General features: G+C 36.0%; 1 protein-coding gene across 11 annotated transcripts in view; it reads left to right on the top strand.

Moving 5' to 3' along the window:
* Positions 1–27,874, top strand: part of NEK1 (NIMA related kinase 1) — a 181,081-nt gene that overhangs the window by 4,947 nt on the left and 148,260 nt on the right. For 2 of the 11 annotated variants that reach the window (XM_062620811.1, XM_062620732.1), the window contains exons 5-30: positions 1,177–1,260; positions 1,736–1,803; positions 1,907–1,993; positions 2,977–3,031; positions 4,248–4,448; positions 5,661–5,721; positions 6,863–7,020; positions 9,429–9,482; positions 9,720–9,779; positions 9,925–9,972; positions 10,065–10,139; positions 11,995–12,173; positions 12,256–12,387; positions 15,516–15,618; positions 17,658–17,741; positions 18,288–18,371; positions 20,443–20,520; positions 21,608–21,703; positions 22,590–22,763; positions 22,933–22,998; positions 23,088–23,319; positions 24,336–24,488; positions 25,149–25,334; positions 25,996–26,116; positions 26,326–26,408; positions 27,313–27,530. In XM_062620811.1, coding sequence (XP_062476795.1) covers positions 1,177–1,260; positions 1,736–1,803; positions 1,907–1,993; positions 2,977–3,031; positions 4,248–4,448; positions 5,661–5,721; positions 6,863–7,020; positions 9,429–9,482; positions 9,720–9,779; positions 9,925–9,972; positions 10,065–10,139; positions 11,995–12,173; positions 12,256–12,387; positions 15,516–15,618; positions 17,658–17,741; positions 18,288–18,371; positions 20,443–20,520; positions 21,608–21,703; positions 22,590–22,763; positions 22,933–22,998; positions 23,088–23,319; positions 24,336–24,488; positions 25,149–25,334; positions 25,996–26,116; positions 26,326–26,408; positions 27,313–27,530 — 2,940 coding nt within the window. The remainder of the gene's footprint in view (positions 1–1,176; positions 1,261–1,735; positions 1,804–1,906; positions 1,994–2,976; positions 3,032–4,247; positions 4,449–5,660; positions 5,722–6,862; positions 7,021–9,428; positions 9,483–9,719; positions 9,780–9,924; positions 9,973–10,064; positions 10,140–11,994; positions 12,174–12,255; positions 12,388–15,515; positions 15,619–17,657; positions 17,742–18,287; positions 18,372–20,442; positions 20,521–21,607; positions 21,704–22,589; positions 22,764–22,932; positions 22,999–23,087; positions 23,320–24,335; positions 24,489–25,148; positions 25,335–25,995; positions 26,117–26,325; positions 26,409–27,312; positions 27,531–27,874) is intronic. The other 9 variants (XM_062620889.1, XM_062620965.1, XM_062621196.1 and 6 more) reach the window with 9 other exon arrangements.

The following is a 27,874-nucleotide window of genomic DNA, read 5'->3' as shown; positions in this document are numbered from 1 at the left end:
AGTCTCTTAAAGGGTGGGAGGGGAATGGAGCTGAAAATTATAGGTATGTTATTTGGGCTTTTCTGTGTGTAAGATGCTCCAAAAAAAGTTGGATCTCTTGCAAAGTAAACCAAATCTGAGAAATGAAAAATACTGAAGGACACCATAATTATTTTTAAAACTTTTAAAATTAATATTTTTTTAAAATATTTGTAATACTGATTTTCATTTATCAGAACTATAATAATATTAAATATGGCAATATGAAGTTGACATGATTCAAAAGTTTATTTTTCCATTAGGAAAAAAATTAATATTGTAAGTAGACCAGCAGATTTTCTACAATTCTGGGTATAAAATCATTTGTACTGTGGAAGAATTTAATTTGGAATAAATAAGAAGTTTTTATGTGCAGTTTTGTTTTTGGTGAAGTGAAAATAGATTATGTAGGATACCTTTTTTTTTTTTTTTTTAATTCCAATTTGGACTCACTTTTACAGGAATACCTTAAAGTGGAAAAGTGACAATTACATCTTGCATTTTACTGTAGTTTTGACATGTGTGTACTTCTAAGCTGAGAATGTGAAACCAGTATGCACATGGAAAAGTTCTTGCCGTTGGTCACTTCTGTATTGTGTTTTCTACAGATTTACAAAAATAAAAAGGAGAATTTTGGCTCGTTTATAATATTCTAATTACATGTTGTTTGTTGCTTTTCTCATTGAAATCTGCTTTGTACCTTTTTTCAAAAGGTGGAATACTTAAAATTATTGTATGATAAAATAAGTGTTGCTGTAAACATCAGCATGGCTTTCTAAAATTGTTGATTAGCTGACTGCAACAAGGCTTGTTGTAATGGTTGCAGCAAAAAGTACAATGTTTAAGATGCAAATTCGAAGTTTTAAACATTTTAGTCAATTAAATTCGTATTGCAAATTTTTGTTAGGCTTATAATATGTAATGAAACTAGTAGCCTCAGACTAAATATCTAATTTTAGTAATATGCACCTTTCATTAAAATGTTTGCATTGTAGTGACAGTACTTTTACATTTTTAATTATTCTGTGGTATAAATAAAGACAGGTTTGTGGGAAGAGGGTAAAATCTTGAGTTATAAAACTGATTTTATAAAATTTTTATGTAACTGGGGAAGTTTTCAAATAAATATGCTGATGTTGCCTTTTCTTTTATGTGTAGATTCTAGATTGGTTTGTACAAATCTGCTTAGCACTAAAGCACATACATGATAGAAAAATCTTGCATCGGGACATAAAGTCACAGGTATGTGGGTAACTTTTTTTTAAATTGAATTTACTTTCAAAGTGATTACATTCGTATCTTGCTAGTATAAGGTGGCAAATTATGGAAAATAGTCTTTTAACGTAAACACTTCTAACACTGGAAACACTTTTTTTCTTCAGAATTATCTGGAGGAGGTTTATATGATATATAAATATACAATATGAAAAAATGGATGTGGCTATTTGATGAAGCTGCATGAATGTTATTCATGTTTCTGTGTGGGGACAGAAGAGGTCATGTGTTAGAACAGTGTTTAGTGTAAGTGTTTTCTTTAATTTTGATCAAGTAGGACTTGAGTAAGTCTGGTGGTTCACAGTAGGCAGTAACACTACTACTACTAGTGACTTCAGAGTGATTGAATAGTAGAAAACTTTATGCTTTCCAAAACATATTGAGATCAAAAAGCGTGTAATTGTATGAATGTTTTAATTCTTCTTAAAATTTGTATATCAAGAATATATTTTTAACCAAAGATGGAACAATACAACTGGGAGATTTTGGGATCGCCAGAGTTCTTAACAGGTAACTCATTTTCAATGCAGTTTTCTCTGATTTAATTTAAATTGCTTTGATCTGTGCACATCACGTGAGTTAACTAGTTAACATTCATTCTTACTTTTTTTAGTACTGCAGAGCTGGCTCGCACTTGCATAGGAACACCATACTATTTGTCTCCTGAAATATGTCAGAACAAGCCTTACAACAATAAAAGGTACTAATAAGCATTTAATGAAACGTTTTTGGTCAGGAGAAGAAAGTGAGTTCTAGAAATGAGAAGCTGTTTTATGATGATGAACAGTTGTTAGTTCATCTCTTAGCCAAGAAGGTACCAAGACTCATTACACAAGAGGGACCTTAGTAGGTATGTGCAGTGCAAAGCAGTGTGATGCAGAGATGACTTAGCTTAATGCTTTGAGTTCTAGATCTAGCCATGTTTTTAATTATGGCTCTACTTTTGCCTAGCTATTTGTGCTGCCTTAATTTATGTAGTACGAATGTGAGACTGTTATGGATGAAATCACAAACACAGTAATTGGATTCTCTAAGCGTGTGCATAGATAGGCGACTCAGCTTGCTTCAGGTAACAAAGTCATACTGATTCCTTGCTTATGTTTGCTGTCCTGGCAGTAGGCTATATCTGGTAACAGTGTCCCTTACATTTTAATGTAATTAAAATGGTCATTATCAAGTTAGCCTTACACTCTACTAAGTTGCTGCATCTATTGCTGTGAGTGACTTAGACTAATTTCAGTTGGTTTCTTAAGAGATAAAAACTACAGTTCCTTGCCCCTTTTTTTTCTTCATGGGATTTATTATCCAATTGCATTCTAACCAAATTCTGTAATCCTGTAATGAGTGAGGATAAAGTAAGTCAGTGTTAAACAGTAAATTGACTTTGAGAATTGCATTTGCTGAATTAGGTGGTGAGTTTTGTTTGGGTTTTTCATTTAATTCAGATGAAAAGGCCTAAGTGAAATCTGAAGCCAGAATATCCTCAGCTGGTTTTCAGTTGGCCTTATTTTTGGTGGTTGAATTCTTTTTTTGTTTGGGGGATGGAAGATGTATGTACAGAGGAGATTTTGCGTACCCAAAATGCAACCTTTTCCGTTTCAAAGATAGACTTCACAGGTATAAGTTGCTTGGCAGTATTATACCCACAACTAATTCTTAGGATACATTCTCTTCTTGATTTAGTGATATCTGGGCCCTTGGTTGTGTTCTGTATGAAATGTGCACACTTAAACATGCGGTGAGTAGAAACTTCTTGATTTCAAACAGAATATATTTTCCTGGTATTATGCAAATGTATGTCAGTTAATGAAAGCCTTTTGTGGTGGCTGTTTAAAATAACCTTCAGCATTTCTATCTCCTCTTCCTATACTGACCAGCATTTTCCGTCTCTGTTTTGGTTTACACTGATCTGTTCAGAAATCTTAGCATTGTATATTTTGTTCATGATTGTAGGTTTTTAATGAACTGTATTAGCTGAGTAAGTTGTTTGGTATTGTAATAAGTGATACTGTGGATGGTGTTCCTTTCTTTTAAGAAAGTTGACATTTTCATTGGAAATCTGAATTTGGACTGTCAGCTTTTGTGCAGGTGGATTAATGCATTTCTGTTTAGAACAGAACTATTTCTTAGACAATATCCCAAGCTCGGAGGGTTGGCTTTTGTTTGGTTTTCATTTCTTTTTCCTCTGTGTATGTGTTGTTTTGAAGACTATATCTTTATCATACATTTTCCAGTTAGGAAGGAAAGAAAAAAAAAATTATTTTTTTTTAATGTTTTGTTTCAGGGTTTTTTTGGGAAGGGTATTTTTATTAAAAGAAAAAAGATTATAATGACATGAGAATCAGGAGGGATTTAATGTCTAACTTACATAATTTCTTATTGCTTGCTCTTTTCTGTGGCAGCAATGCTAACAGTGTTTCCTTTCTGTGAGTTGATGGCTGTAGGTTGTTTTTTGTGAGCTGGGTGATACGCACTGTTTTTATTGTCAATAAAAATAGAAATGGTGTGCTCTGTTTGGATTCCTTTGGGTTTTACACTGAATGAATGTTAATGCTCTACATTCTTTCATTTGAAACATGGCTTCTGAAAAGGTCAGAAGGCATGTGATGGTTGAAAGTTTTTTGGGAGAGGAGATCAAGCAGAGAATGATACAATTATTGTATTCTTAATTACATATCATTGTCAGTCTAGATCTGAAGGGAAATATTTATTTGTTAGCAAAAAGTATATCTCAATGGCATATCTATTATGATGTATTTTGAATTGGAATACTTGGCAGCAGGTTATTTTAAACGGCTGATATAAACTGTACATAGCCTTCAAAATTTGTTTTGGCATATTGAGGCAAACATACCTTTTCGGTTTTGTTTTCCTCATCATCTTTATATACAGGCTTGTGTTTGGACAGACAGTAAGTAAAATGCAGTCACTGTTTTCTTTCTTGCATGATACAGTTTGAAGCTGGTAACATGAAGAACTTGGTACTGAAGATAATATCTGGACCTTTTCCTCCTGTTTCTACGCATTATTCCTATGACCTACGTAATTTGCTCTCACAGTTATTTAAAAGGAATCCTAGGAACAGACCATCGGTAAACTCCATATTGGAGAAAAATTTTATAGCCAAACGGGTTGAAAAATTTCTCACACCACAGGTATGGAATTAGTTTTAATTCTAGTTTTGCTAAAGGCATCATAGGACTTCTCTTTATTCTAATATTAACATACAACATAAGAAATTGGAGTAATGGTATTCCCAAGAACTTTTATAGGGATGCTTTCGGTTGAGGAAAGAGTTTTACTATGAACTGTAAAGAAAAATCTTAAATTATTTACGTATGTAGACAGAGAAACATCAAGGAGGAAATGAATGCAAAAGCAGACCTCACTAAGCATAAAGGATTCTAATGGATTCTAACTCAAAACTGAAGTGATTTCACAAAACAGCCATATATAGTTGGATCAGTAAGAAATTTCACAGGTCTGCTACATGTTGCAGAAAGCATCAACTTTGTTTTATTCTAAACCTTCCTCCTTATATTCAGTCATACCACACTTATAATGGTATTATCATTTGCTGTCCTTGTGTGTTTCTCTGCAAAATCACATGTGGCATTCTAGACCTGTCACATTGCATCTCAGTCATCTTTTTGTAGGTTGGTTATTATTTTACTGCATCTTTTCAACACTTTTAATTATGTTTGAGCCTTTTTCATTTCTGCTTGAGAAATGAAACTCTTGAGAATGATACTCTTGAGGTATTGCGTTCAGAACTGCCTACAGTATTTGAGATGATGGCCTGTTAATGTTTGGTCTTTGTCTAGACTTCAAGTAAGGCTGTTTTCCACACTTTATTATGCTGTTTCGATATGCCTGATAGCATGCCCTATCTGTTGTTCTTGGATATCTCTATAGACAACTTCCCATCTTGAAAAGGATAGAGAAACTTATAAACTGCAAACATTTTTAAAGGACTGCTTTTTGACACAAGCTAACTGAGAAATTGAACTTTGGCAACTATACAGAAATCTAAAATATACTATGCATAAAGCTATGTTGATACATTAACTTTCTTCTAGATTCTTAGCTAGCTCATAAATGAGGTAACACACCAGCTAGAAGTCAGACTAAATCAGTTTTTCAATTATTTGGGTAAATGCACCAAAAATGTTTGAAAACACTGAATCCAGCTTCCTATTCATGTTTGTGATACTAAATTGAATACATAAGGTTGAGTATTCATTTAAAGTTAAGATACAGTAAATGCTATTAGATGCTTACTGGGAGTGGCAGATTTCTCTGAAAATGTGTTTTTCTTATCTTCAGCCATAAGTACTGCTGGCTAACAACTTCAGTTCTTTGTTTAGCTTATTGCAGAAGAATTCAGTCACAAAATCTTCCAGAAGTTTGGCCAACATGCTGCACCAGGTAAGTAAGTGTATAAAGTGCTTTTGCTTTCAGCACTGGCAAGACAGTGTATGTGGTTTTGTTTTTACTTGTGGTTTTGGTGTGTTCTTATACCTGATCCTAGAAGTTTCAGGAAGAAAGAGAGAGAAGCAATTTACCTCCCTCCCTTGGGGAGCTGGGTGTATGTAGGGTACAAATGATAACTATGGTCCTGTACTGTTATAGTTGAGCTTTTTCCTCTTGCAGTATGCTATGCTTCCAGAGTTTAAGGGGACAGTGAAGACTACAAATACATAAAAAAATTTATGTCTTGCTGTTGAGCATTTTTTCCACTTAGTAATGAGAAATGGGTGATGAGAAATACCATTTCCTCTAAAAAGGTGAGAGGTTTTGTTAGAGATTCCTGGATTAAGCCCTGACTTCAGACCAAAGCAGTAGAATTTCTGCTACTGGTAGGAAATTAGATAGCGGTTTGTTTTGTCAATATAGTTTTACCTTGCTTCATTTTCCTGCATTAGTTTACCCTACTTTTCCTGGATTTTTTCCACTTTTTTTATTTTATTTCCTCATAATTACTTGAAGCTGTGGCAAGTGCTTTGGTGTCTTTTAACAACGTTCTGTGTTTCACTGCTGTCATTACATTCTGTAGTAAGAGAGCCCTGCTAACACAGAATCAAATCCACAATATTGCATATTTTCAGGAACTCTACAGGGAAAACTTTATCCCTGAAAGCCACTGAAGCTCTTCCAGAACTCATCTTCTGCTGACATTAGTGTTGTAGTCTAGTGTTGTTAGTGGTGGGGAGCCTGTCCCTCCATTCTATTAGGAAAACTTTTCCCTGTGTCCATGACAACTGTATGATAGAGCATGGAAGCTGAAATAAACTTCAGTTCTCTAGTTTGAAGTATTGAGAGTGAAAGGCTCAGGAATTGTGTTTTGCTGTTATCAAGCATGAAAGTAAGCTGTTTTGGGCAACTGGGTGTATTGCACTTATGCATCAGCTGATGTGAATGAAATGTTAGCAGTTTGCACATTTTCCTCAGCTTTGCTGTTCCAAGACCTTGGGAAAGGGAAATATGGTACACTGGCTAGCCTGGATTGCTGTAAAAGAGAGTTGGATTTTTTGTTTGTTGTTTTATTTTGGTTTTCTTTTCATTTTAGCTAAAAGGCCAGCTCAAGAGCAAATACTGGCTTCAGTTGCACCGGCTCAGAAAATTACCAAACCTGCTGCAAAATATGGAGTGCCTTTAGTGATGAGGAAGCCTTGTGATGTACCTAAAAAGCCTAATGATAAGAAGCCATTGGCTAAATCTAGACAGGTAAGAAGCTAAATTACTTAAACTGTTTTACTTATACCTTATTTAAATGATATGAAAATATTATGTATTCCTTTTCAAAATGTATTTTATGTGGGGACATGCATCTGCAGAAGAAGTAGTAGTAGTTCAAATGCTTGGTTTGCTTTATTACTGAGTTTTTTGTTGGTTGGTTTTGTTTAGTTGGTTTTAATAGAATAATTTTCGTATACTGCTGCCTTAGCTTTGGGTTTTAATTCCACTGCTGAATTAGATGTGCTTTGCATGTTTTCATTTCCTTTGTTGGTGTTGACCACTCCAAGAAATGTGGAAAGTCTTGTCAGGTATACCAAGGTCATTGGATAAGAATCTTTGCATTTTCAAAAAAACAGAAAACTTTTTTAGTCATTTTCAGCCAGACAAATTGTGTAATTGGAAGAGGAGTTTCCCAGATTTAATTTCATAAGCTAATGAGAAATAGTCTTCTGTATACCTTCATATGGTATTTTCAATCTTTCTTGCTGTAGTTTTCTCTGTGGTACTTATTATATAAAACTCTTCTTTCCTCCTTCTCCCCATGGCACTTCAAGCAACATAATACTAAGATCACTGTGCATCTGTCAAATTTGACAGGTGGATAGAAAATTTGAGTTATAAATTACCCTTGAGGCTCACAAATTATTGGAGGTATAGGCAAAAGCTTATTGATCAGCAAGCTTTATTGGCTTGTGATACTGTCGTGGTTTAAACCCAGTCAGGTAACTTGTTCACTCACTCCCAGTGAGTGGTGCCGAGCTGACAACAATCGAGGTCCGTGTCCCCCCCCCCCCCATCGGGGCTCTCCCCTTCCCCGCTCCCGGAGGAACGGGGAGGAGGATCGAAAGAGTGCAACTCCTACGGGTTGAGACAAGAACAGTCCAGCAACCAGTGTACAACACAAATCACCACCGCTACTATCAACTACAACAATGATAAGGGAAAATAACAAGGGAAGAGAATACGATACCACCGGCCAAGACACAAGTCCCACCCGGAAGCCAGGGTCCATCCAGGTAACTCCCAGTTACCCCTCACCCCGGGCATGACGTGCTGTGGTATGGAATACCTCCCTGGCTAGCCCCGATCAGGCGCCCCCGGTCTCTGCTTCCTCCCGGCTTCCCCTCCTCCCTGGCAGAGCATGAGCCTCACAAAGTCCTTGGTCAGGGTAAACATCACTTAGCAACAACCGAAAACATCGGCTTCACCAACACTGTTCTCAGGCTGGAAGTCAAAACACAGCACTGTACCAGCGAACACAAAGGAAAAACATGACTGCTACTGCTGAACCCAGGACAGATACACAATTTGAAAAAGCAAGAAGGGAACAGAATTCTTGTGTGTGTTTATGAGACTGAGGTTTTTATGTTTTAAGGCTTGATTGTGCAACTGTCTCCTAGTCTGCTGCGCTTTATAATCAGTATCACTAGCCAACAGTGATCTAGCTTGCACAGAGACTCAAAGCGGCAGGATAGAGACTGAGGAAATATCCTCTTGCTGCATCTGAGAAGTCAGTAGTGCTGCAATTTTAAGACCTAGTATGTGTGGATGGTACCTAGTGACAAGGGATAAGATGCAGGACAGAAATAATGGCTATGGTGTGATAAATTTTCTTCTCTTTGCTATTGTTCTAGAGTAGTTTGAGCTTGCAGCTCTCAACTGGCTTTTCAGAGGAGCATGTATTGATCATCTCCTGTATTTAGTGATATTAAATTGTTGTAGTTGAACTATGTTGACTTAAGTCTCTAAAGGCTTCTGTCTTCTGAAATATTTAAAGTACTCATTTGATAGGATTTTAGGTTGCCAGGAGAAAATATTATGAAACTTTTCATGTTTCTGTGTCGGGGAAAAAAAAAAAAAAGGGTTATAATATTAACTGTCACTGTTTTGAGAAGATCAGAATAAGCAGCATGGTTTATTATGTATAGCTGCTTCTTTGTATAAGGTATTCAATAGTGGCTGAATTCTCATCTTCCATAACTAATGAGAACTTTGATTAGAGTTACACAAGTGGAAGAGCCTAATGATAATGTAATAAATCTGTTCTTTAAATAAGAGAATCTTAAAATCTAGAGACCTTCAAAGGCTTATAATGGGAAAACATTGTCATGCAGAATGGTATTGGTGGAGAAGAAAAATTAAGACAAAACAGTGTTAAAAATTACTGCCTTCAGCTTTTGAGGCGTAGCTTTTAGTAGAGGATGAGCAAGTACAATAGCGTTTACTTCTATATCCTAACAGTCCTTTTCATTTAAAACCTCCTGAGTAATTATTTTAAACCACATTTTGGACATACTAAGTTGTGGGTTTAAGATGCAATTTTATTTTTTCTGATGACAGTTTTTCTTGCATTCTGGCATCATGCTGTCTAATTTGAAGTTTCACCTTTTATTCAGGCTTTTGCAGTGAAGAAAATGAATCCAGGAGAAGAAAGGAGGAAAATGTTTGAGGTATCATGAAATTATGTGTTAATTTTCAAACTAAGCAAAAGCTAAGTCCAGAGCAAGAATGGCAAAGTAAAACCTTCAAACCTTTCCTCCTTATCTATCTTTTCCAAACATTATGTAACTGTACTTTTCTTAATCTTCATGGACATATACCAGCAGTTGGAGCGCTAACCTATCTTGATAGAGATTTGACAGATCATGGCTCAGTAATAAATACCAAATTATATGCTTATTTTTCAGGAACCTTCAAAAAAGAAAAGGTTGGAATTGCCTGAAAAAGAAAAGCGCCAGAGAGATCAGGTAGACAATATTCTTGAAACTTTCTTTTTCCACCCATAGTAATTTTAATGAAATACCTTGTGGTGTGGTGTGTTATCTGTTGTGTAAGAATATGGAGTAGTTCAATTTCCCAGTTACTAAAATGTTTAATCCTTACACATTGCAGATCAGTTTACTGAAGGCAGATGAAATGAGAAGATCAGAAAAAGAAAGGGTAAAAAATGTTTAAAATGTGTTAATAGTGAAGTTCAATTTTTACCTAGTGATTCCTTGAATTTTGTTTTCCTGTATTGTTTTCTTCTTCAGATGGAACGAATAAACAGAGCCAGGGAACAAGGATGGAGGAATGTGCTTGGTTCAGGTGGAAGTGGTGATGTTAAGGTTGGCAGCAGATGCAGAAATGTGGTGTAGTCTGATCCCCCCACCTTTGGTTATCTGGCATGGTCTTCTCTTTTCAGAAAGATCTGCTCTTGGAGGTCAACTCTTGGGTCTGCCCATTATTAATCTGTGGATAATTTAAGAGAAACTGTATAACAAGATTCTCTTCCCTGGCTTTTTGGAGATAATGTGCAATTTTCATTTCAAATACTTACTAAATTTATGAATCTCTTACCTTTCTGTCAGTAATGGTTTTCATTCACCACTTTCTTTTGTCCACTTCTGCTTTTGCTACTTTTCCTGTGCTCAATCTGTGCATGAACAGCTTTTTTCACATTCAAGTTTGCTCTTGAATTCTTTTGTTGAAATCTTTTTCCAGGTTCTCATCTTATGATAATCGTCTCCAGTATTAAACACCTGCTTCTAAGCATTCTTTGTTATTTAGCAACACAAGTTGATGGGGGGGGCGTGCTGAGGACGAGATGTGTTTTCTGAAAGCAGTGAACTCTTTAGCTGTTCACTTACTACATAATGTAGATAATGTGCATCTGACTCCTATGACAGTTTCTTTTGTTGCCTGTTCATGTATGTCATAGTTTCATGGGAATGTAACTGTTCTGTCTCCCGAAGTTAGTTGAACATAAAGGTCTGAGTACTTTCATCAGACAGAGCCAGTGCAGGAATTGCAAGTATTGCTGTGTAAATCTGTCTGACAACAGAAAAAGGATTAAAACACAGCTTTTTGTTGTGGTGGTAGGGAGCCTTACAAAAATAGTTGGCCTTCGCAGGTTTAGTAGGGCTTTTGTAAAAAATCTCTGAGCAATAGAGTCAACGTGAATAGATGTTTTATTTTCTGTTTGTTGCACAAGAATATGAAGATTACATTGATCATGTTTCAGTAGTTGCTTATTAAATATATTATTTCAAAATAGACATCATCTTTAGATGTGTACAACACATCACATAATAAAGCATAGTTAAAAGCAGACTTAAGCGTACCAGACTTTAAAGACTACCAGGTACTGACTTAATGGAAAAGTCAAAACCTGTCATTTGGTTCCTATGCCCTCCTTCTCTTTTTCAGGATAAAACTGTCAGGCACCAATACAAGCTTCCATACAACACAAGTAGATGAGCATTGTCACATTTGGATGAGAGCTATGCATGTTCCTGAAAACAGTTGTATGTCTATTATATGTATCATAGAGAGCTATTGATGGGTGTTGAGCAACTGAAACTCAGAACGTGAGCTAGATTCCACTCTCAAGTATAATCTGTTCAGGAACTTCTAAGTAGGCAATTGTAAACCTGTTGCATGTGCACTCACATGCTTGAATTTATTTAAAATACTTTAGAACACACTGGAAGGAACATTGACACTATTGTTCAAAAAGATTCCATAGATTCACTACCATGGGATATTTGACCACTTCCTTCTGGTGTAAAGGAAACAATTTTATGCATGTGCTGACAACCTTAACCTTATTTTGCCAGTTTCACATTTTCTGCATCCATCCTTGGCTACTACTCTACGCAGCTGCTTGCAACATGTTTTTTATTATTTTCACATGAAGATTCTGTAGGAATTCTAATTCTTTGAGCATGACAGATAATTTGCATGAAACATCTTAATTCTGGTGATAAAACCAAATTATAGGTTGGTAATGATGGTGATCCTCAGGTAAATCTGCACTTAATGCCACTTGCCAACTGTGCTTAACTGTTTCCAACTTTTTGGAAAAAAATGGGGTTTTGTTGCAGAACTTGTTAATGTTTTTATTCTGCTGATGAATTGAAAATTGGAAGGGCTTGTTAAAACCAGTATTTGAGATTTCCACCCTACCCTTTTGATTTCCAGGCACCATATTATGGCGGTGGAGGTGGTGTTGGTCCGTCTCCTGTGTCTTCCAGAGGACAGTATGAACACTATCATGCTATTTTTGATCAGCTGCAACAACAACACGAAAACATTAGAGTAGCTGAAGTGAGGGAAGCCAAATTGAGGGCAAGACTACAAGGCCGGGAAGTTTTTGAGAGGTATGGCTACATTCCATTGGAAGTTGCATGTGGTCTGCTTCAGATGAAAGTAATGAAAGTTGCTGTACATATTTATCTACAGAGGAATTCCACCTGGAATACGTCCAGGAGTTCCTAAGGGGCCTGCAGGTCATCACCATTTACCTGATGCTGGTGCAGTTAGGAAAAAAATGAAAAGATTGAAGGAGGTGTCTAAACAAGCCAATGCAAACAGGTTGGACTGTGATAATCCATATGTCCCTATGTGTTAGATTCTTGTTCTGTGTCTTGTTTCATTTAGTCGGACATGTTTCAAAATTACTTTTAGCCATTGGTACTGTGCTGTCTGTTTGTGTGTTAGTCCCCTGCAGACTGCAGTTCTTCTAGAACCAATGGAAACCTTGGCTTCCTCAGTAATGGAAATGTGTAAGAATATGGAGTAGTTCAGTACAGTAATAAACTGTAACTAAGCTGGATCTCAGCCAGAATTCTTGGCCTAATGCAGTTGCGCATAGCATCATAAGCCTCCTCCTTTGCTTTTTTCATAGTTCCACTTTTTGTGTTACCTGCTAAGATGCTTCCATCTCATGCTAACTGCCTTCTCTTCATCTAAGTGTTTGACTGTCTAGCACAGAAGAGTGTCTAGAATGCTCGTGGAATTCTTAGGTACTGCTTATTTATCAGTAGAAAACTCCTAAGAGTTTTCCTCATTGAGATGCGAATGTAAAGTGTTAGAGTGGGGTGCAGCTTCCAATTTGGTGATGCTTCTTCTTTGTAGTTACTATAAACTGAGTATTTTATATATAAAAGGGTAGCAAATGAGCACTGGGTTGTTTTTGTTTTGTTTTTTTTAATTATTTCATTTTTTTAAGTAGCTTCTTCAAAATTTCTTTGGCCTTCTCCGAATCTATTAATAATTGCCCAAAGAACTGTGTCTGCACTTGTGATCAGTAAATGGGAAAATATATTTTTTTCTAGAGGTTTAATTCATGAGTGTTACTAACTTTCTTAGAGGGGCAAATTTTCTCATGCATTATTTAAACTTCTGAAAATCCAATGATGTATGCTATGTAGGAAGAAATAGATGGAGATAATATTAAGAAAAGGAAGTGGCCAAAGAAAATGTTTATTCTTCTAAACTAATTTTATTCAGTTTTATGTTTTAATATGATATATTTTGCCTTTGTAGATATTTTTCTATTTTAAAATTTATGGCAATAACACGTTTAACACCAGTGTTACAGTTTTGCAAGCTACAAGGTATATTTTGTTTTTTCTAGTCATTTGGGCTCTTGTGAGCTAATTAAAATTCTTCCTGGTAAAACCCAGTACTGGAAGGTGTATTTTACCAGCTGATGTAAATGCCTATTTCCATCCTTCTCTATTTATTCTCAGTGCTTGGCGCAAAGTGCCGCAATTTTATTTTTTATTTTTTCTTCTATTTATAAACTGGATTACGTTTAGTCTTAAATTGAGGTGCTGTTTCTTAGCATTCAAAATGTGGTATTTGTACTTTATCATTATCTAGAAGCCATTTCATTCTTACAGCTACATTAGTAGTACTTCCCTCCTGCATTTTATTCTTTCAGCTAGAGATGAAATACGAAGATAAGCATTCAGGGTGTTTAGCTCACAGAATATAAATAACTGCAACTTTGTTAAGGTGAAGTAATTTAGAGTGTATGTTAAAGAAGTGGAGAAATCCTCAAGTTGCAATCTTTCTGCTGTAGAGCTATGTATATTCAACATCAGCAATCTTAAAAAAAATGTGTCTCGGACAGAAATGCAGCCCAGAAGAAATCTACTCGAAATGTTTTAGCAAAACAAGTCACTCAGCTTCAGAGTAGAGAAAACCATTTTCATAAAATTTAGTTGAAATAAGTTTTTCCTGTGAATTTGGTTTGAGAGAAATAGGTTTGGGTAGTTTTGCTTTGGATGCACCTCTCCTGAAACTGTAAGCTAAACTTCAGCTATTATGATGTGGGTTCAGGCAGATTTCAGCATTCAACAGTTGAGCTCATATGCAGTTAGAGTAAAAATCTTGTGGTGAGTCAAATACAAAGATTATCAAGTGTTTGTTTCTTTACCAGTACCACCACAGGGATCATCTTGCCTTTTTGGAGGAGCTACAGTGTTTGTTCTATTTCATCAAAGTAGTTTTATCTCTATCTACCTCTTAATGAATTGAAGCATATGAAGACATTTCATTTCCTTGTTGCTTGGGAGAGTGATGAGGGCAGAGAAAAAACAAGATGCAAGGATATCTAATTAGTGTGCTAATTCATTAATGAATTACTAGCAATAGCTCCTTTTTTCCAAAACAATTCTTTCTTTAACTGTCTCAGCCTGATAGGTTATTGTTATCAGTTTATTCCAATTTCTTCCTGCCTGTTACTGGACTCCCTCAGTCAAACAGGGCTGGGAGAACTTTGGAAAGGGGATTGCCTCATCATTCTGCCATCTGTTATAATATTTTACACAATTTCAGTGTTGTTTGTTTGGGATTTTTTTGTTGCTTTTTGTTTTGGTTTTGTTGTTTTTGTTGGTTTTTTTTTTTTAATTTATTTATAAGAAAGCTTTCTCAGAGTTCACTTGTAACCAAATTGTCAGAAACTGCTTCATCTACAGAACAATCCTATGTATGTACTAGGAGACTTGCCAGATGCTCAGTTACAGTAACTTGAACATAGCCTTCTTGTCTAGCCAAGCAGGTCCTTGACCTGGGGTGGAACATGTATAAAAAGCCATCTTGTTCTAGTTCATTCTAAGGCTGGAAAATTCCTTCACCATATCTTTAAAAAGAAACAAAAATCCCTCCAAGTTACACACACACACACACCCAGGGAGTTGCTGGAACACTCTGAGAATACTAGTGATGTACTAATTATTTAAGTGCTAGAAGCCTTAGTCCAAACACAGGTCAGTCTTGAAAGACTTCTGTAGTATTGACCTTACTGGTTGGTTCATGTGATGAATTCTTGCTCGTTGATGAAGGAAACCTGGAAGAAGTAAGTCTTTTTTTCACAAATGGTGACAACAATGAAACAAGCTGAGACATTTTCAGAAATAATCACACTGAGATTGTGGTTTGGCTTTTGTTTTGGGCTTGATGACCAGGGTCTAGAAGGATAACATAATGTTGTTTGTTTGTTAAAATTGTTCTTCTAACTTATTTGAGCCTATTTTCCTCCATTTTGTGGAAGTCTGACTTGTATCTTGGCTGATGAAAGGCATTTTTTGAAGATGCCTTACTTATAGAAAGTTACTCTTTTTTTGTGTGTGTCCTAGTTAGAATAAATGCTGGTGGGGGTTGAGTCTTGTATTTCATAGCCTTTCATCTTGCTATGTGTTGTAATTACTCAGGCATAAAGGATGGATAGCTGCAGATAGAGCAAAGCAAGTTGAAGAATTCTGGCAACGAAAGAGAGAAGCCATGGAAAACAAAGCTCGAGCTGAGGGACATATGGTATGGAATCCGGTCTTTCTATATGTATTACTGTTTCAGCATGCTTTATGAATCTTTGAAGTAGCATAATAACTATAAAATGCTGACTAAATAGTTTCTTTAAGTATTAAATATAAAATAATGGGAGGTAAGTTTTTTTGCATTGTTACTGATTTTATTAAAATGTTACTATGCAGTACATTTCTCATTACTGTAAACTTACTAAGAAAGGAAATTACTTTGGGTTTGCATGTGTCTAACTTGATATTGTGAATTTTAGAAAGTCATTTACTTTTTTTTCTGTTCATAGCTTTAAAGTTTTGATTAAAATTAAACTTCATGTATCATTCAGTAGCTTGAACCTAAAATGAATTTTGATTAAACTGATGCATTAGTGTGTTCTACAAAAACCTTCTGCTAATTAAGAAGGTATAAAGACACACATCTTTATCAAGGTTGATATTTCTAAAACCCGTACTCTAGAGATTAGCTAGTGGACAGTGTCACAAAATGTTCTTTTTTCTTGTGCTTGCAATTCTAAATTCAGTATTCCTTTAGGAAGTTTGTTTTGCAGAAAAAATATCTTGGAAATGACTCATTCGCACTAGGACTTTGTGTGGTTTAACTGGGTGTTTTGTTAATGTAGAGAGTTCTGCTTTTTGAGTGCTTCTCCACACTGTTCTTATAGAACGCAGTAGTAATACCACTGTTAGTCGCTGAAATTAAACTGACAATGCTGGCGGCATTCCAGTGAGATGAGACCAACCTCAGATGTATAGTAGTATCTTCTGAGTTATATCTGAGTATCGGATCATGATTTACAGCCAGGTATTTGTTTCAGGGATTATTTCACTTACAGTAAGCAATTCTTAGATACTTTGATTCACTGCTTTGATGGTGAAACATTCTGATAATAGTATAGATGTTGCAAAGAATGAATCTTCCACTTCAAAACTGGTTCTGTTTCTTTTTTTTAAACTTCCAATACCAGTAAATTTGAAAAAATAAACAATTCTTTTAAAGACTGCCTTGTTAGGTGAGTCCTTAGTAGTACCTGCTTCCATTTTGTTCTTGACTTTGTTGGCATGAATATAAATGTACAAGATGGATTAATGCAAGATACTCAAGTATTCAGGTTAATGTTTCTTGTGTTTCTCCAATATATCCAACTGAGCCCACATGTTTTAGTTTTACCTGGCTGCTGTAATAAAACAGGGAGCTTACTGACCAGTTGTGAATTCCAGATGTTTGACACAGCTGGTAGCCAGGGTTCCAAATTCATGTACTGTCATTTGTCATTGATAGCAGAAGTTCTTAGCAACTTCATTCTATTTGTGCAGGAAAATGGTTTGACTAGTTGGCAGTAGTTTCATGTAGGGATGGGCCTATTGCCCAGACAGTGATGATCTGACAGGAGAAATTAGTAGTAATCATCAATTAATATGCAGCTCTTTGTTGTAAAAAGACATGTAAGTCAAATGACTTGCACTGAGCTACCCTGCTTCTGTTGAATATAGTTACTATCAATTTTAATTTTCAAGTGGCAGTCTAAAGTTTGACTCAGTTGAGTTAATGATACTTTCAGTCATCTATTCTTGAGACAGCTGGTGATTAAATTTGCTATTCACTGTAGCTGTGTGGCATTGCAAGACATGGAGTCTTGGTATTTGAAAACTTTTAATATAGGCAGATGAGTAAAAGTTTACAATCTACAGAAAGAAAATCAATTCCAAAAAAAAACCCAAAATCTTCCAGTTTCTTTCTTTTTAAGAGCAGTGATATAAATCTCTATCAGTTTGATGAAAATACCTAAACCAACTTGAATGCTAAAATGAAGTTGACCTCAGCAGTGCTAGTTAGCTTTTGTGAAACTCAGGAACATGCATTAAAAATAAAAAGTAAACCCAAATACTTTCTAAAAAGGTGAATATGGAAAATACTGCTTTCCATCTTGTATGATTTGATCGATTTGGTTTCTTATAAGTGAACAGTTGTTGGATAAAGCAGGTAGTTTTACTGCTCCAGCCACCTTAAATTTGATACCATTAAATGGCAAACAGGGTACACTGCAAAACGTGGCAGATATCTATGGAGGCAGGCCTTTTTCTGCAAGAGGAAGGAAATCCAGAAACAAGGAGGAAGAGGTATGCTTGCCGCATGTTTGCCACTTTGCTCATCGCACAGATAGCACTGTTTTGACCTTGACTGTGCCTAGTTTCCCTGCATGGTTCCATCTGTGTAACAAAATAAAAGGACTTAATAAATCCCTAGGAAATACTTTACCATTGAAGTTCTAGAGTTCAGGTGTGTTTGTGTTGGTGTGTTTTGGGGTTTTCATTTTTTTTTGATACATCAAGTTGTCTACATCAGTCTGTCTCAGAAAGCTTCTTGAATGTGCGTACATACAGATATGACTTAACCCTGTTGTGATAAATATAACCATTCTTAGCCTTCAATGATAGAAAATGAAATTGCAGAAATTGGGAAACATAAGTTCCAGTTTTCTTTATTTTCATTAGATGAGGGTTTTTCCAGAGATTATTAAATGCTAATAGGGTGAGGGTAATAGTGTGGGGTTGGGTTTTATCCATCCATCTTGGTTTTTTTTGTGGAATTTTATATATTTTTAAGTTAACCATACTAGGGACAGTTTCAGTGTAATTGAAACTTAATTCCATTCTTTCCCTTAGGAGTATTTGGCAAGATTAAGACAGATTCGGCTACAAAATTTTAATGAACGTCAACAGATTAGAGCAAAACTTCGTGGAGAAAAGGTTTGTTTGAAAAATAATCTTAAATACTTATGGAAGGTGGCTGTGGGATGTATTCTTTTACTTCTGAAGGAAGTATTCTTTTACTTCTCATCGGCAGTTTGAGATGTATAGACATATATTTTTGACATTTGATTCTGTTCCACACTTCCGTCTCTTCTTGCAGAATATGCAAAATCTGTTTGTTATTTCAGTGATGGGGGTACAACTTCAGTGCTTGTAAACTAACAGTGTTGTAAAACCAAGACAACAGAAGGCTACATCTGAATTTTACACTTAAATTTCTCATCAAACCAGCACATTTATATTTATTTGCTTTTAGTTAAAGGAACTTCTTTAGAATTCACTTTTTGACAATGCTCACACAGAACGCGTATGAAACAATTATTTTCATGTATTCTGTAGCTGGCTTATTGAAGTTGGACACTGCTGGCATGGGCTCAGTTTAATTAATACACTTTTATCAAACCTCACTCTTCTGAAATATGTTCATAATAAAACCAAAATAATATTTTCACAGAGTACATTCAGAACAAGCACTACTTAAGGTGTCAAATGAATAATCCAGGGCAAACTTGGAAGCAATCCATTTACTTGTTTAAAAAGGTTTCGTTTGAGGGCCAATCTGCGTAGTAAATACAGTCCAGAGTTTGTTTCCATCTTTTCATTAAATTGCTATATGATCTTGTACTCCTGTTTGTTCTTCCCCTTCCCATCTGTTTGTCTTCATATTGAGTGTTTGATTTCCTCAAGTGATTACCTGTTTGTATATTCACATTCTACTTTGTGATTTCAAATAAGAGAAATGTTCCTGCCCTGCTTTCCCCTTGTACCTTTAAGCACCCATATGTATCTTATGCATAGTAAGTAGACACAGAATGCAAACAGTACTATCCTGTTTCTTTGGATCACTGTCCCAGCTAAACAGAGTTCTGCCTTGCTATAGGTTCTGGAGGGTTTTCTAATGCTAGAATAATCTGGGGGTTTTGTGTATTACTGACTTTTTGTGTATGTATCTCACTGATGAGATGCAAGAGAGTCAAACTCAATCCTTTGAGGTGCAAAAATTCTTCAGTTTATCAAGGAGGAACCCATGTCCCTTTAAATGTAAAAGGAATGATTGGGAGCAAGAGTCACGTATGTTTCTACCTGAGAAGACTGTATAAACTTCATAAGATAGCCTAGTGGCTTAAGTCTGTCATGGGACCAACATGGGCTGTTCTCCTAAGTTTGTCTTATGGAGCATGAGAAAAATCAAGGTGTTGCGAGTCTATGAAATTACTGTAGAGGCTGTGAAGTTTATCACTAGTACTGACTCACATAAAATGCTAAGCTGATGCACCATAAACCCATGCTTAATCTTAATTTCCCTCTAAAGAGGCCTTCTAAATAGTTTTTATTTTAAATAAAAGGTATGCACAAGTTGGTCATGAGCAATAAAAACCTGTCAGAACCTCTGTGTAGTTCTGTCGGTCTGTCCTGTAAGTAGGAATATGCAGAAGCCGTGGAAAGAAATGAGAGATTGAAAACAGAGATTTCAGAGGTAGATCTTATATAGTCTTATTTGTTACCGTATTCCTCCCTCACCCATGCCACCTTCTTTGGAGCACATACAGTGGAAGAAGCTGGAATTCCAAAGCATCAGACTTTTTTGTACACCTTATCTGCAGGAAGAAGCTGGAATTCCAAAGCATCAGACTTTCTTGTACACCTTATCTTCAGGGCATGCAACAGTAATGAGGGGTGGCAGGTGAGAGCCCAGCATTGTTAGGTCGTTTCCTTTGCAACATTAGGCATATTACTTTATTCCTGGCTTGTAAAAGCTTTGTATTTTTTAAAAACTAGCACCCCAACCCACACCCCATCAGAACTAACCAAATAAATTAAAAACTCCCACAAATCTCAAAAGACGAAGTTCTGTCCAAGTAGACATTCCATTTGGGTGAGGAGTTACCTTGTGAAATCATGACCTGTGTTTGTCAAAGTCAGTCTAAATGATCTAAGTAGACGCTTAATCACTCAGCTTTTAAACACAGGAATTGGTGATAATTCTCTGAGGACTCTTACTTTGTAGAATGAAGCTGCCAGTTCTGATGGACAAGAGTCAAGCGAGGAAGCAGAACTGAAACGCAAAAAGATAGAAGTACAGAAGGTATTTGTGGGGCGGGAGGAGATAGAACTTGCTGTTTTCAAATTTGTTTTCTATCTCATGAAGTTTCTTACATTTTATTTTGCTATGAGTAGTATTGTAGTTTGTTCATACATCTGCTACAAGAGGTTTTTATTTTAGCTATATCAAGGTAACAACTCTTTTTTTATCTCCGTAATTTTAAAATATGTTGTGATACAGTATAGCAAATTTATGGATTTTTTTCCTTAAGCTTAAGGAATAGATCTCTGCCTTTAAGATTTATCTCTAGGTTAGCTGCAGTCCTAAAGGCAATTTCATATGGCTTTTATAGAGAGGTTTGATACTGAAAGGCAAAGTAAAATGTACCTTAAATAACAACTGTATTTGATTTAAAAGAATAAAGGAAGGCAAAACTGCTAACATGTGCTGGCATAGGCTACATGTGGTTTGGAACGTGAGCTGTATACCCCTGTGGTGAAGTATATTTAAAGCAAAGGTGTTTCACAGAAATTCTATGTTTGATTGGAACTTTGTTTCCTGTGGTGTTCTTACATCAGTAACTATCTCTACCATACAATCCATAGGAGGTATTAATGTATTGTATGATTATCTTTTTTCCACCCCATCATCTTTAAAGTGCGATGTAAAAACCAGCTAACCTTATGCCTAACCTTAAAACTAGAGGTGAAAAGGTAACTGAAGCTTTTTGTGTTTATATTGAGTAAGTTTGTGAAGTTTAAGCTGAATATTTAATATTTTGTGATTAATGCATTTGGCTTCAAAACAAATTTTGTGTAGAGGTTCTAATTTTACATTACTGTTTTTAAGATTAGTATGTACACTAAAAGTATAACCATGCAAATCAGGAACTGTAAGTAAATTTTGAGGAACTGCCATTATCTTCAACATAGAAGATCAGTTGTTACACTTGTGTGGTGAGTTCAGTTGTCGGTGAAGTCCTCTCTTCACAATCTCTGCAGTAATAAGTGAGAGAAAGTACGATGAAGTAATCCAAGAATGTGTCTCTTTTTGGAATGTTCCATGGAATGGGGTACTAAAGCTTTTTATGATTTCAAGTTGGTTGGTTTTGCTTGTTTGTTTACTATAGGCCCAAACAAAAGCTCGAGCTGCAGTTCTGAAAGAACAGTTAGAGTGGAAGAGAAAGGAAGCATATGAAAGAGAGAAAAGAGCCTGGGAAGAACATGTAAGAAAATAAATCTGTTATATAGTTATGTAATTCTAAGTATGTAGTGCTATATCTTCGTATAACTAAAATCCTATCCTGTGTTTTTTTCATGCTTACATAATTGTGTTTTTCCTCTGAAGCTGAGAGAGCATTTGTCAATCAGAATTCCCCCATTAGAAGCCTAATCTTAAGTATACTTGAATGAAGAATTTGGTTCGAGAATTTAAGAACATCAAACCTAAGAATCATTAGGATCATTATTAATGATCTGTAGGTTAGCAAAGTGTACTCCATCATATGATCATAGAATCAACCAGGTTGGAAAAGACCTTTTAAGATCATCAGATCCAGCTGTTACCCCAGGACTGCCAAGTCCACCATCAAACCATATCATTAAGGGCCTCATTTACACATTTTTTTTGAACACTTCCGGGAATGGTAATCCCACTGCTTCCCTGGGCAGCATGTGCCAATACTTCATCACCCTTTCAAGGGAAGAAATTTTTCCTAACATCCAGTCTAAACCTACCCTTGTACAGCTTGGGCTGTTACCTCTTGTCCTATCACAGTTTTACTTGGGAGGAAAAGATACCAGCCACCTCCTCACTCCATTCTCCTTTCGGGTAGCTGTAGAGAGTGATAAGGTCCTCCCAGTCTCTTTTTGTGCCTGTGTACTATGGAGCGAGAAGTCCAACTAGCTATGTGTCACTACAAAAAGCAGTAGGTGAAGTTGTTAAAATTGAAAAAGTTCACGTGCAGTTAGCAGGTGTCTTTTGTATGAAAACATGGCATTATCGTCCTTTTCTAAAGTTTACATGAGTATATTTGATCATTCTGTGTTTTATGTGCAAATTCTTGAAGTTAATTTGTTGATTTTTTTTTATTTTTTTTTTTATCCATACAGCTGATAGCAAAAGGAGTAAAGAATCCTAATGTGCCTTTTCATGTGGGAGCTGCAGAACACAGTCCTGTGCATGGACTACAAGAGCCTGAACCAGCTGTTCCTAAACCACAACTTCCAGCAAAGCCCAGTACACCAGTCATCTCCATGACTTCTGCTTTGAAGGAAGTTGGTGTGGTAGGTACTTTTGCTAAGAGGGTAAAATTAATACAAAGAATTGATTTGAGAAAGAATAAAAAGGTTTCTTAGAGGTAATTTTTCATTATTTAAGTCTATTAATATTTTCAAGATTATTTTTTTATGACATACTCTTTTAATTTTTATTTCATGCTGCTTGAATTTAAAGGATGAAAATGCAACTGCTATCCAGGAAGTTGAGGAGGAAACAAAAAAGGCAGGTTTTGCAATTCAGGTATGTTGAATTGCATTCAGTTTCATTTATTTTTCTTTTCCTTTAAGAAGGGTACTATTTTAAGTGATATATATTGGCCCTTATTTCAGAATAAACGTGAAATACTGAGAAGATTAAATCAAAATCTTAGAGCTCAAGAAGATGAGAAAGGTAAAAAGGAGTGTCAGAATATCTCTGAGTCAGCTGGGTCTGAAGATGGAAAGGAACAAGAAGGTGACCAGCCAATTCTAGGAGATCGCAAAAAATGGAAATCTGGAGCATCTGAATTGGTAGTTCCTCTAGCTCAGTTAACAATGGAAGATTCGCTTTCTGGAACAGATCGTAAGTACTTTTGTTTGCCACCATGATACTAGTAAATCAGTTTACTATGTGTAGCATCTGTTTATATAAAGCAAGTACTCTTACCTTGTTAGCACTCGTATGTCATCTGCCCCTAAGAAATGAGTGGTTATGTATTCCCTTGGATATGGAGTAAGGGACAGGCTAAGTAATTAAATGGCTTGCAGGAGATTCAGCAATAATTTCCTAATTTCAACAGTTATCTAATTAAATGCATGTTTACTTTCTTTGAACTTTTTGTAAGTGACATTTAAATGGGCACTAATTTAACAGAAGCACTGCAGATACATGAAAGTTTCTTACAATAAAAGCTGAGGGTTTCCTCAGTTTATATCTGTTACTTCTGTTGTGCCCCTAGCTTTTTTCTTCTTTTAAATCAAGCCTGTCTTTTCCAATTTTCTGCATTCTCTGACCTTTGGGGGGGAAGACTTTTTTTCCTGGGTTTAGTGTGTCATATTAAGGGTCTGTTTCACATTGTAGAAATAAAAATCATTAAGAATGTGACAAGCTTACTTCATAGCATAATAGTTTTACACAGGATGTTGAAAGATCAAGAAGCCTCTTTTGCTCTGTTCTTTGTTGCTTTATATACTCTGTTTTCCTTGAAGGGAGAAATAACAGAAACAAACGTCAAAAGGTTAGCAGGATGAAAAACTTTCTAGTTTCCCATTTCAGGTAAAGTTAAGACCACCTCATGCCAGATTTAAACAGGTTGGTTTTTTTTCATTTGGTTTTCTTTTGGAGCACTTGAATTGCTGAAAAGATCTCCTGCTGCTATTAAGTTGCAGATGTTAATACTCCTACTATTAAATGGAATTGGCAGAAAAAAACTGTAGACTTACGAGCACAGCCTTTAGGCTGTCTGACATGGTTTGAGGTGACATGAGTTCTGACTTTGTAGGTTTTAGTTTTGTGGAGGTTGTTTGTTTATGATATAGAAAATGAATAGAAGTTTCTCATTTCTAAATATTTCTTTATTTGTGTTTGTGTCCCAACAGGTCAAACTCTGGGGGAAGTAATTAGGTTAGATATTGGTGAACCCCACAGAAAAGTGTGGGGCAAAAGCCCTACTGATTCAGTCCTGAAGATCCTAGGACAAGCAGAGTCACAGCTGCAAACTGACTTACTTGAGGAGCTAGATGTAGTAAGTGGTAAGCACAGCTAGTAATTATCTGCGCAGCAAGTGTAGGGAGTGCCAGATTGACACTTAGTCTACTGAGAACAATTTTGAAGTTATAAAAGCATATTCTGTCCTCTCTCTAGCTTTCCACTTCTGGATGTTGCCTCAGTTCTAAATGTCAGCACAAAGTGATACTGGAAGACACCAAAATATTTCAAACTCAGTGAAATGCTAAGAAACTAAGAAGGATGTGCTTAAAGGGAAGGATTTTCATTTTGTTGAAAAGCCCTGGAATTTGCTTATTGATAGAAACAACCCTGCTTTTTAAAAGGATATTATCAACTGAATATTGGATTAGATAGGTCCTATAATCTTCTTGTTAGCATGTGACTTACCATATAATTGGATGATTTTTTTTTTTTTTCTGGTCAATTCTTGCCTTTTTTTTCCTTTCCAAGGGCAAAAGGACTTAAGCTTATTTCAAGTATAAACTTATACTAATGATAGTGCAGCAAGTAAAAAGCAAATTTTAATATTTCTAGCTTTTCATAATAGTTACAATAAAAGCATGCAGACTATTCTGTTCTCCTTTAAAGCAACCAAAATTCTCAACTTTCCTTGTATCGACATTGTAGTTTATTATCAAACTGTGTCAAAGCACTGTTTAAATAATAGAATAATTTTGTGTTAGGTACTGCTGAACTTCTTGAAGGAGGTCATCAGTCCTCATCGGAGCAGAAGGAAGAGAAAGCTTTTCCTGCTGTTGGAGCTCAGTCTTCAGTACTGGTTGGTGTCACAGAGTCTGACATGACTGTACCGGAAGAATCTCAAAATGCTGGAGCTACTCAGGTGCAGAACAAACCTATTATACTGGATGGTAAGTAATTTCATTAGTAATTCTAATTACAGACTGTTTTCTAGTTCAGTGGAGGAAGCAATGATCCTGTGTACTTTTATGTCTTCCCATAAGTAATGTGCAGGTCTTCATTAACACCTTCTAGGTAGGACCGAGTGCTTTCTGTGCCTATGTTGTAATTTGATTCACTAACATATTTTGTAAATTTCCAGAAACCTTTTTTGTGTGCTTATAGAAAACTCTAGAACACAAGTGGAATTCTGAAGTGCTTCATATTTTTTTGTTGGTGGGGAGGGGAGGATTTTGTTTGTTTCTCCCCATCAGTTGTGCTGGAATCTTTTCCCCTATATGACATCTAGGGGAATGTTACTGAAGTTTTTAGAAGACAGAGTTTGTTGGAGCTTTAAGACAACCTTCTTATATAAGGAAAAAAACTTTTATCTCCGGGGTTACAAAACTTTAGTTTTCTGCAAAATACAGAAAACTGTCAAAGCTGAAGGTTTTAAGTGTAATCTTAAGATGTATATTCTCTTCTGTCCTTTCGTTTGGTTTTGATTCATTTTTAATGAGGTATATGACTTAATTTTAGAGCCTGATGATTTGGAAGCAGAGATGTATATTCTCTTCTGTCCTTTCGTTTGGTTTTGATTCATTTTTAATGAGGTATATGACTTAATTTTAGAGCCTGATGATTTGGAAGCAGAGATGTTGGAAGAAACAGAAGACAAAAAGCACCAGAGTAAGGAGAGCAAGAAATTTCCCATCACTGTTAATGAAGTGTGGGTAAAAGAGAAAGAGGATAAGTAAGTGCTCTCTTCTTCTGATCCCCCTCCCTCCAGTTCAAACAACTAACTTTAACTGAGTAGGATTTACATACATCAGTTAAAATGTTATGCTTAGTAAAGCTTCACTCTTGTCTGCCATGTTAGTTTTACTGCCCTTGGTGACTTTTTCAGTGGACTAATGACTATTTTTACATGGTGTTTCCCACGGATGTGGTATTTTATAATAGGGGACCACATGACAGAAGAAATGAGGCAGCTTCTGAGAAACTAGCGTTTGACAAGGTGCAACCACCGAAAGAAGCTCAAAAAGGTCAGTTGAAGTCTCTTCTTTATCATAGCTGGCAGCGTGGAGTACTTGAGCCATCCCTTCTCATTTCCTCATTCATCCCAAAAGAGCAGGTTTTCTACTTTCATTTTTCTTTTTTAGTTCATACTTCTAAAAAGCAAATTTCTGATAGATTAGGAAGACAAATGGTGGATGTTATTTTTGCTGCTTTAGGAGGAAACATGTAACAAAGCTACACTGTGCATCAATGAACGGGACAGTGGCCCACACTGAGACTTGAAAGTGAATGTCAAGTTTCTGAATGTTAACATCCTTTTAAAATGACTATTTAAAATGTTATGAAATCTGATTATTTACTTAACACTGTTGCTTTGTTTATCAGTCATAGCAAATTAATATTGAGCTGCAGCTTGGATAAGAAGAGGTTTAAGCAGCTGCTAATGATAATCTCTTTATTGCATAGAAGAATTGCTCACTCTTAGAGGTCTTTAACTTCAGAAGGTCTGCATACAGAAAGTGCATTGGCAATATTGTGAAGTATCAGTGATACTATTGCATCTGTTTATGGGTGGCTTAAGCAAACTGGGGTGTTTTCAGTGTTTGGGCAAATTATGTTGAGGTAACTTTGAAGAAATCTAGTATAAGGCAAAAAGCGACATGAAAATGGATGACACCATAACTTCAGGCATGGACTGGATAAGTGAGAAACTAGAAGGCTTGAGAAGACAACAGGCTATACCTGAATGCTGTATATTCCCAAGAAGTTAAAATGGGAGAAGGAGATTTTAATACTTTTACAGTGCTATTTTCCCTTTTAATTATACAACAGAAGTTTAGTTAGTTTTATACACTTTAGTTACCTTTTACTTAAGAGCTTGGGGGTTTTAATCTATTTAGATTTGTAATAGACTTCTTTTTACCACATCAGAAACTTGTTCCAGTGATTCTCTGCAACCAGAACCCTTATTCCAGAGGGTAATACAGCCCACAGCTGTACCAACAGACTCGCCAGTTCTGTCAGCTCAGTCTTCACAGGAAGAGCCTTTTGTACCTCGTTCACATTCCATATCACCAGCAAAAAATAAAGGCAAAAGTTCATTGTTGATTGGACTTTCTACAGGGCTTTTTGATGCAAATGACCCAAAGGCAAGTTTAAAAAAACTATAAATACTTGTTTTTCTGTAGTAATGTTATTCTAATTTATTTCTGAGACCAGAACAGATGGCATAACTGTTTCAGCAGGTGCTTGTGTTTGTCTGCCTATGTCTGCCCTGCAGTAGGACTGCTGTGTTCATTTTTATCAGCAGGACTTGAACAGCAGTGAGAGACTCCAGTTTCACCATTTGGCATTCTGCGTCCAGGTGTTCGTGGAGGAATGCCACCACTTCTGTGAGACATAACTGAGGGAGTTCATGAGGCATTTCCTAACTTTCTGCTTTCTCCCTTTTGTGCAGTTTTTAAGACTTAAGCTGCCTTGTCATCATAAACAT

This window comes from Pezoporus occidentalis, unplaced genomic scaffold, assembly GCF_034315485.1.
Source record: "Pezoporus occidentalis ecotype Australia unplaced genomic scaffold, CSIRO_AGI_Poc_V1 ctg1, whole genome shotgun sequence".
Lineage (NCBI taxonomy): Eukaryota > Metazoa > Chordata > Aves > Psittaciformes > Psittacidae > Pezoporus > Pezoporus occidentalis.
The sequence above is the reverse complement of the archived record's forward strand: the minus strand, read 5'-3'. Positions and strand labels throughout refer to the sequence as shown.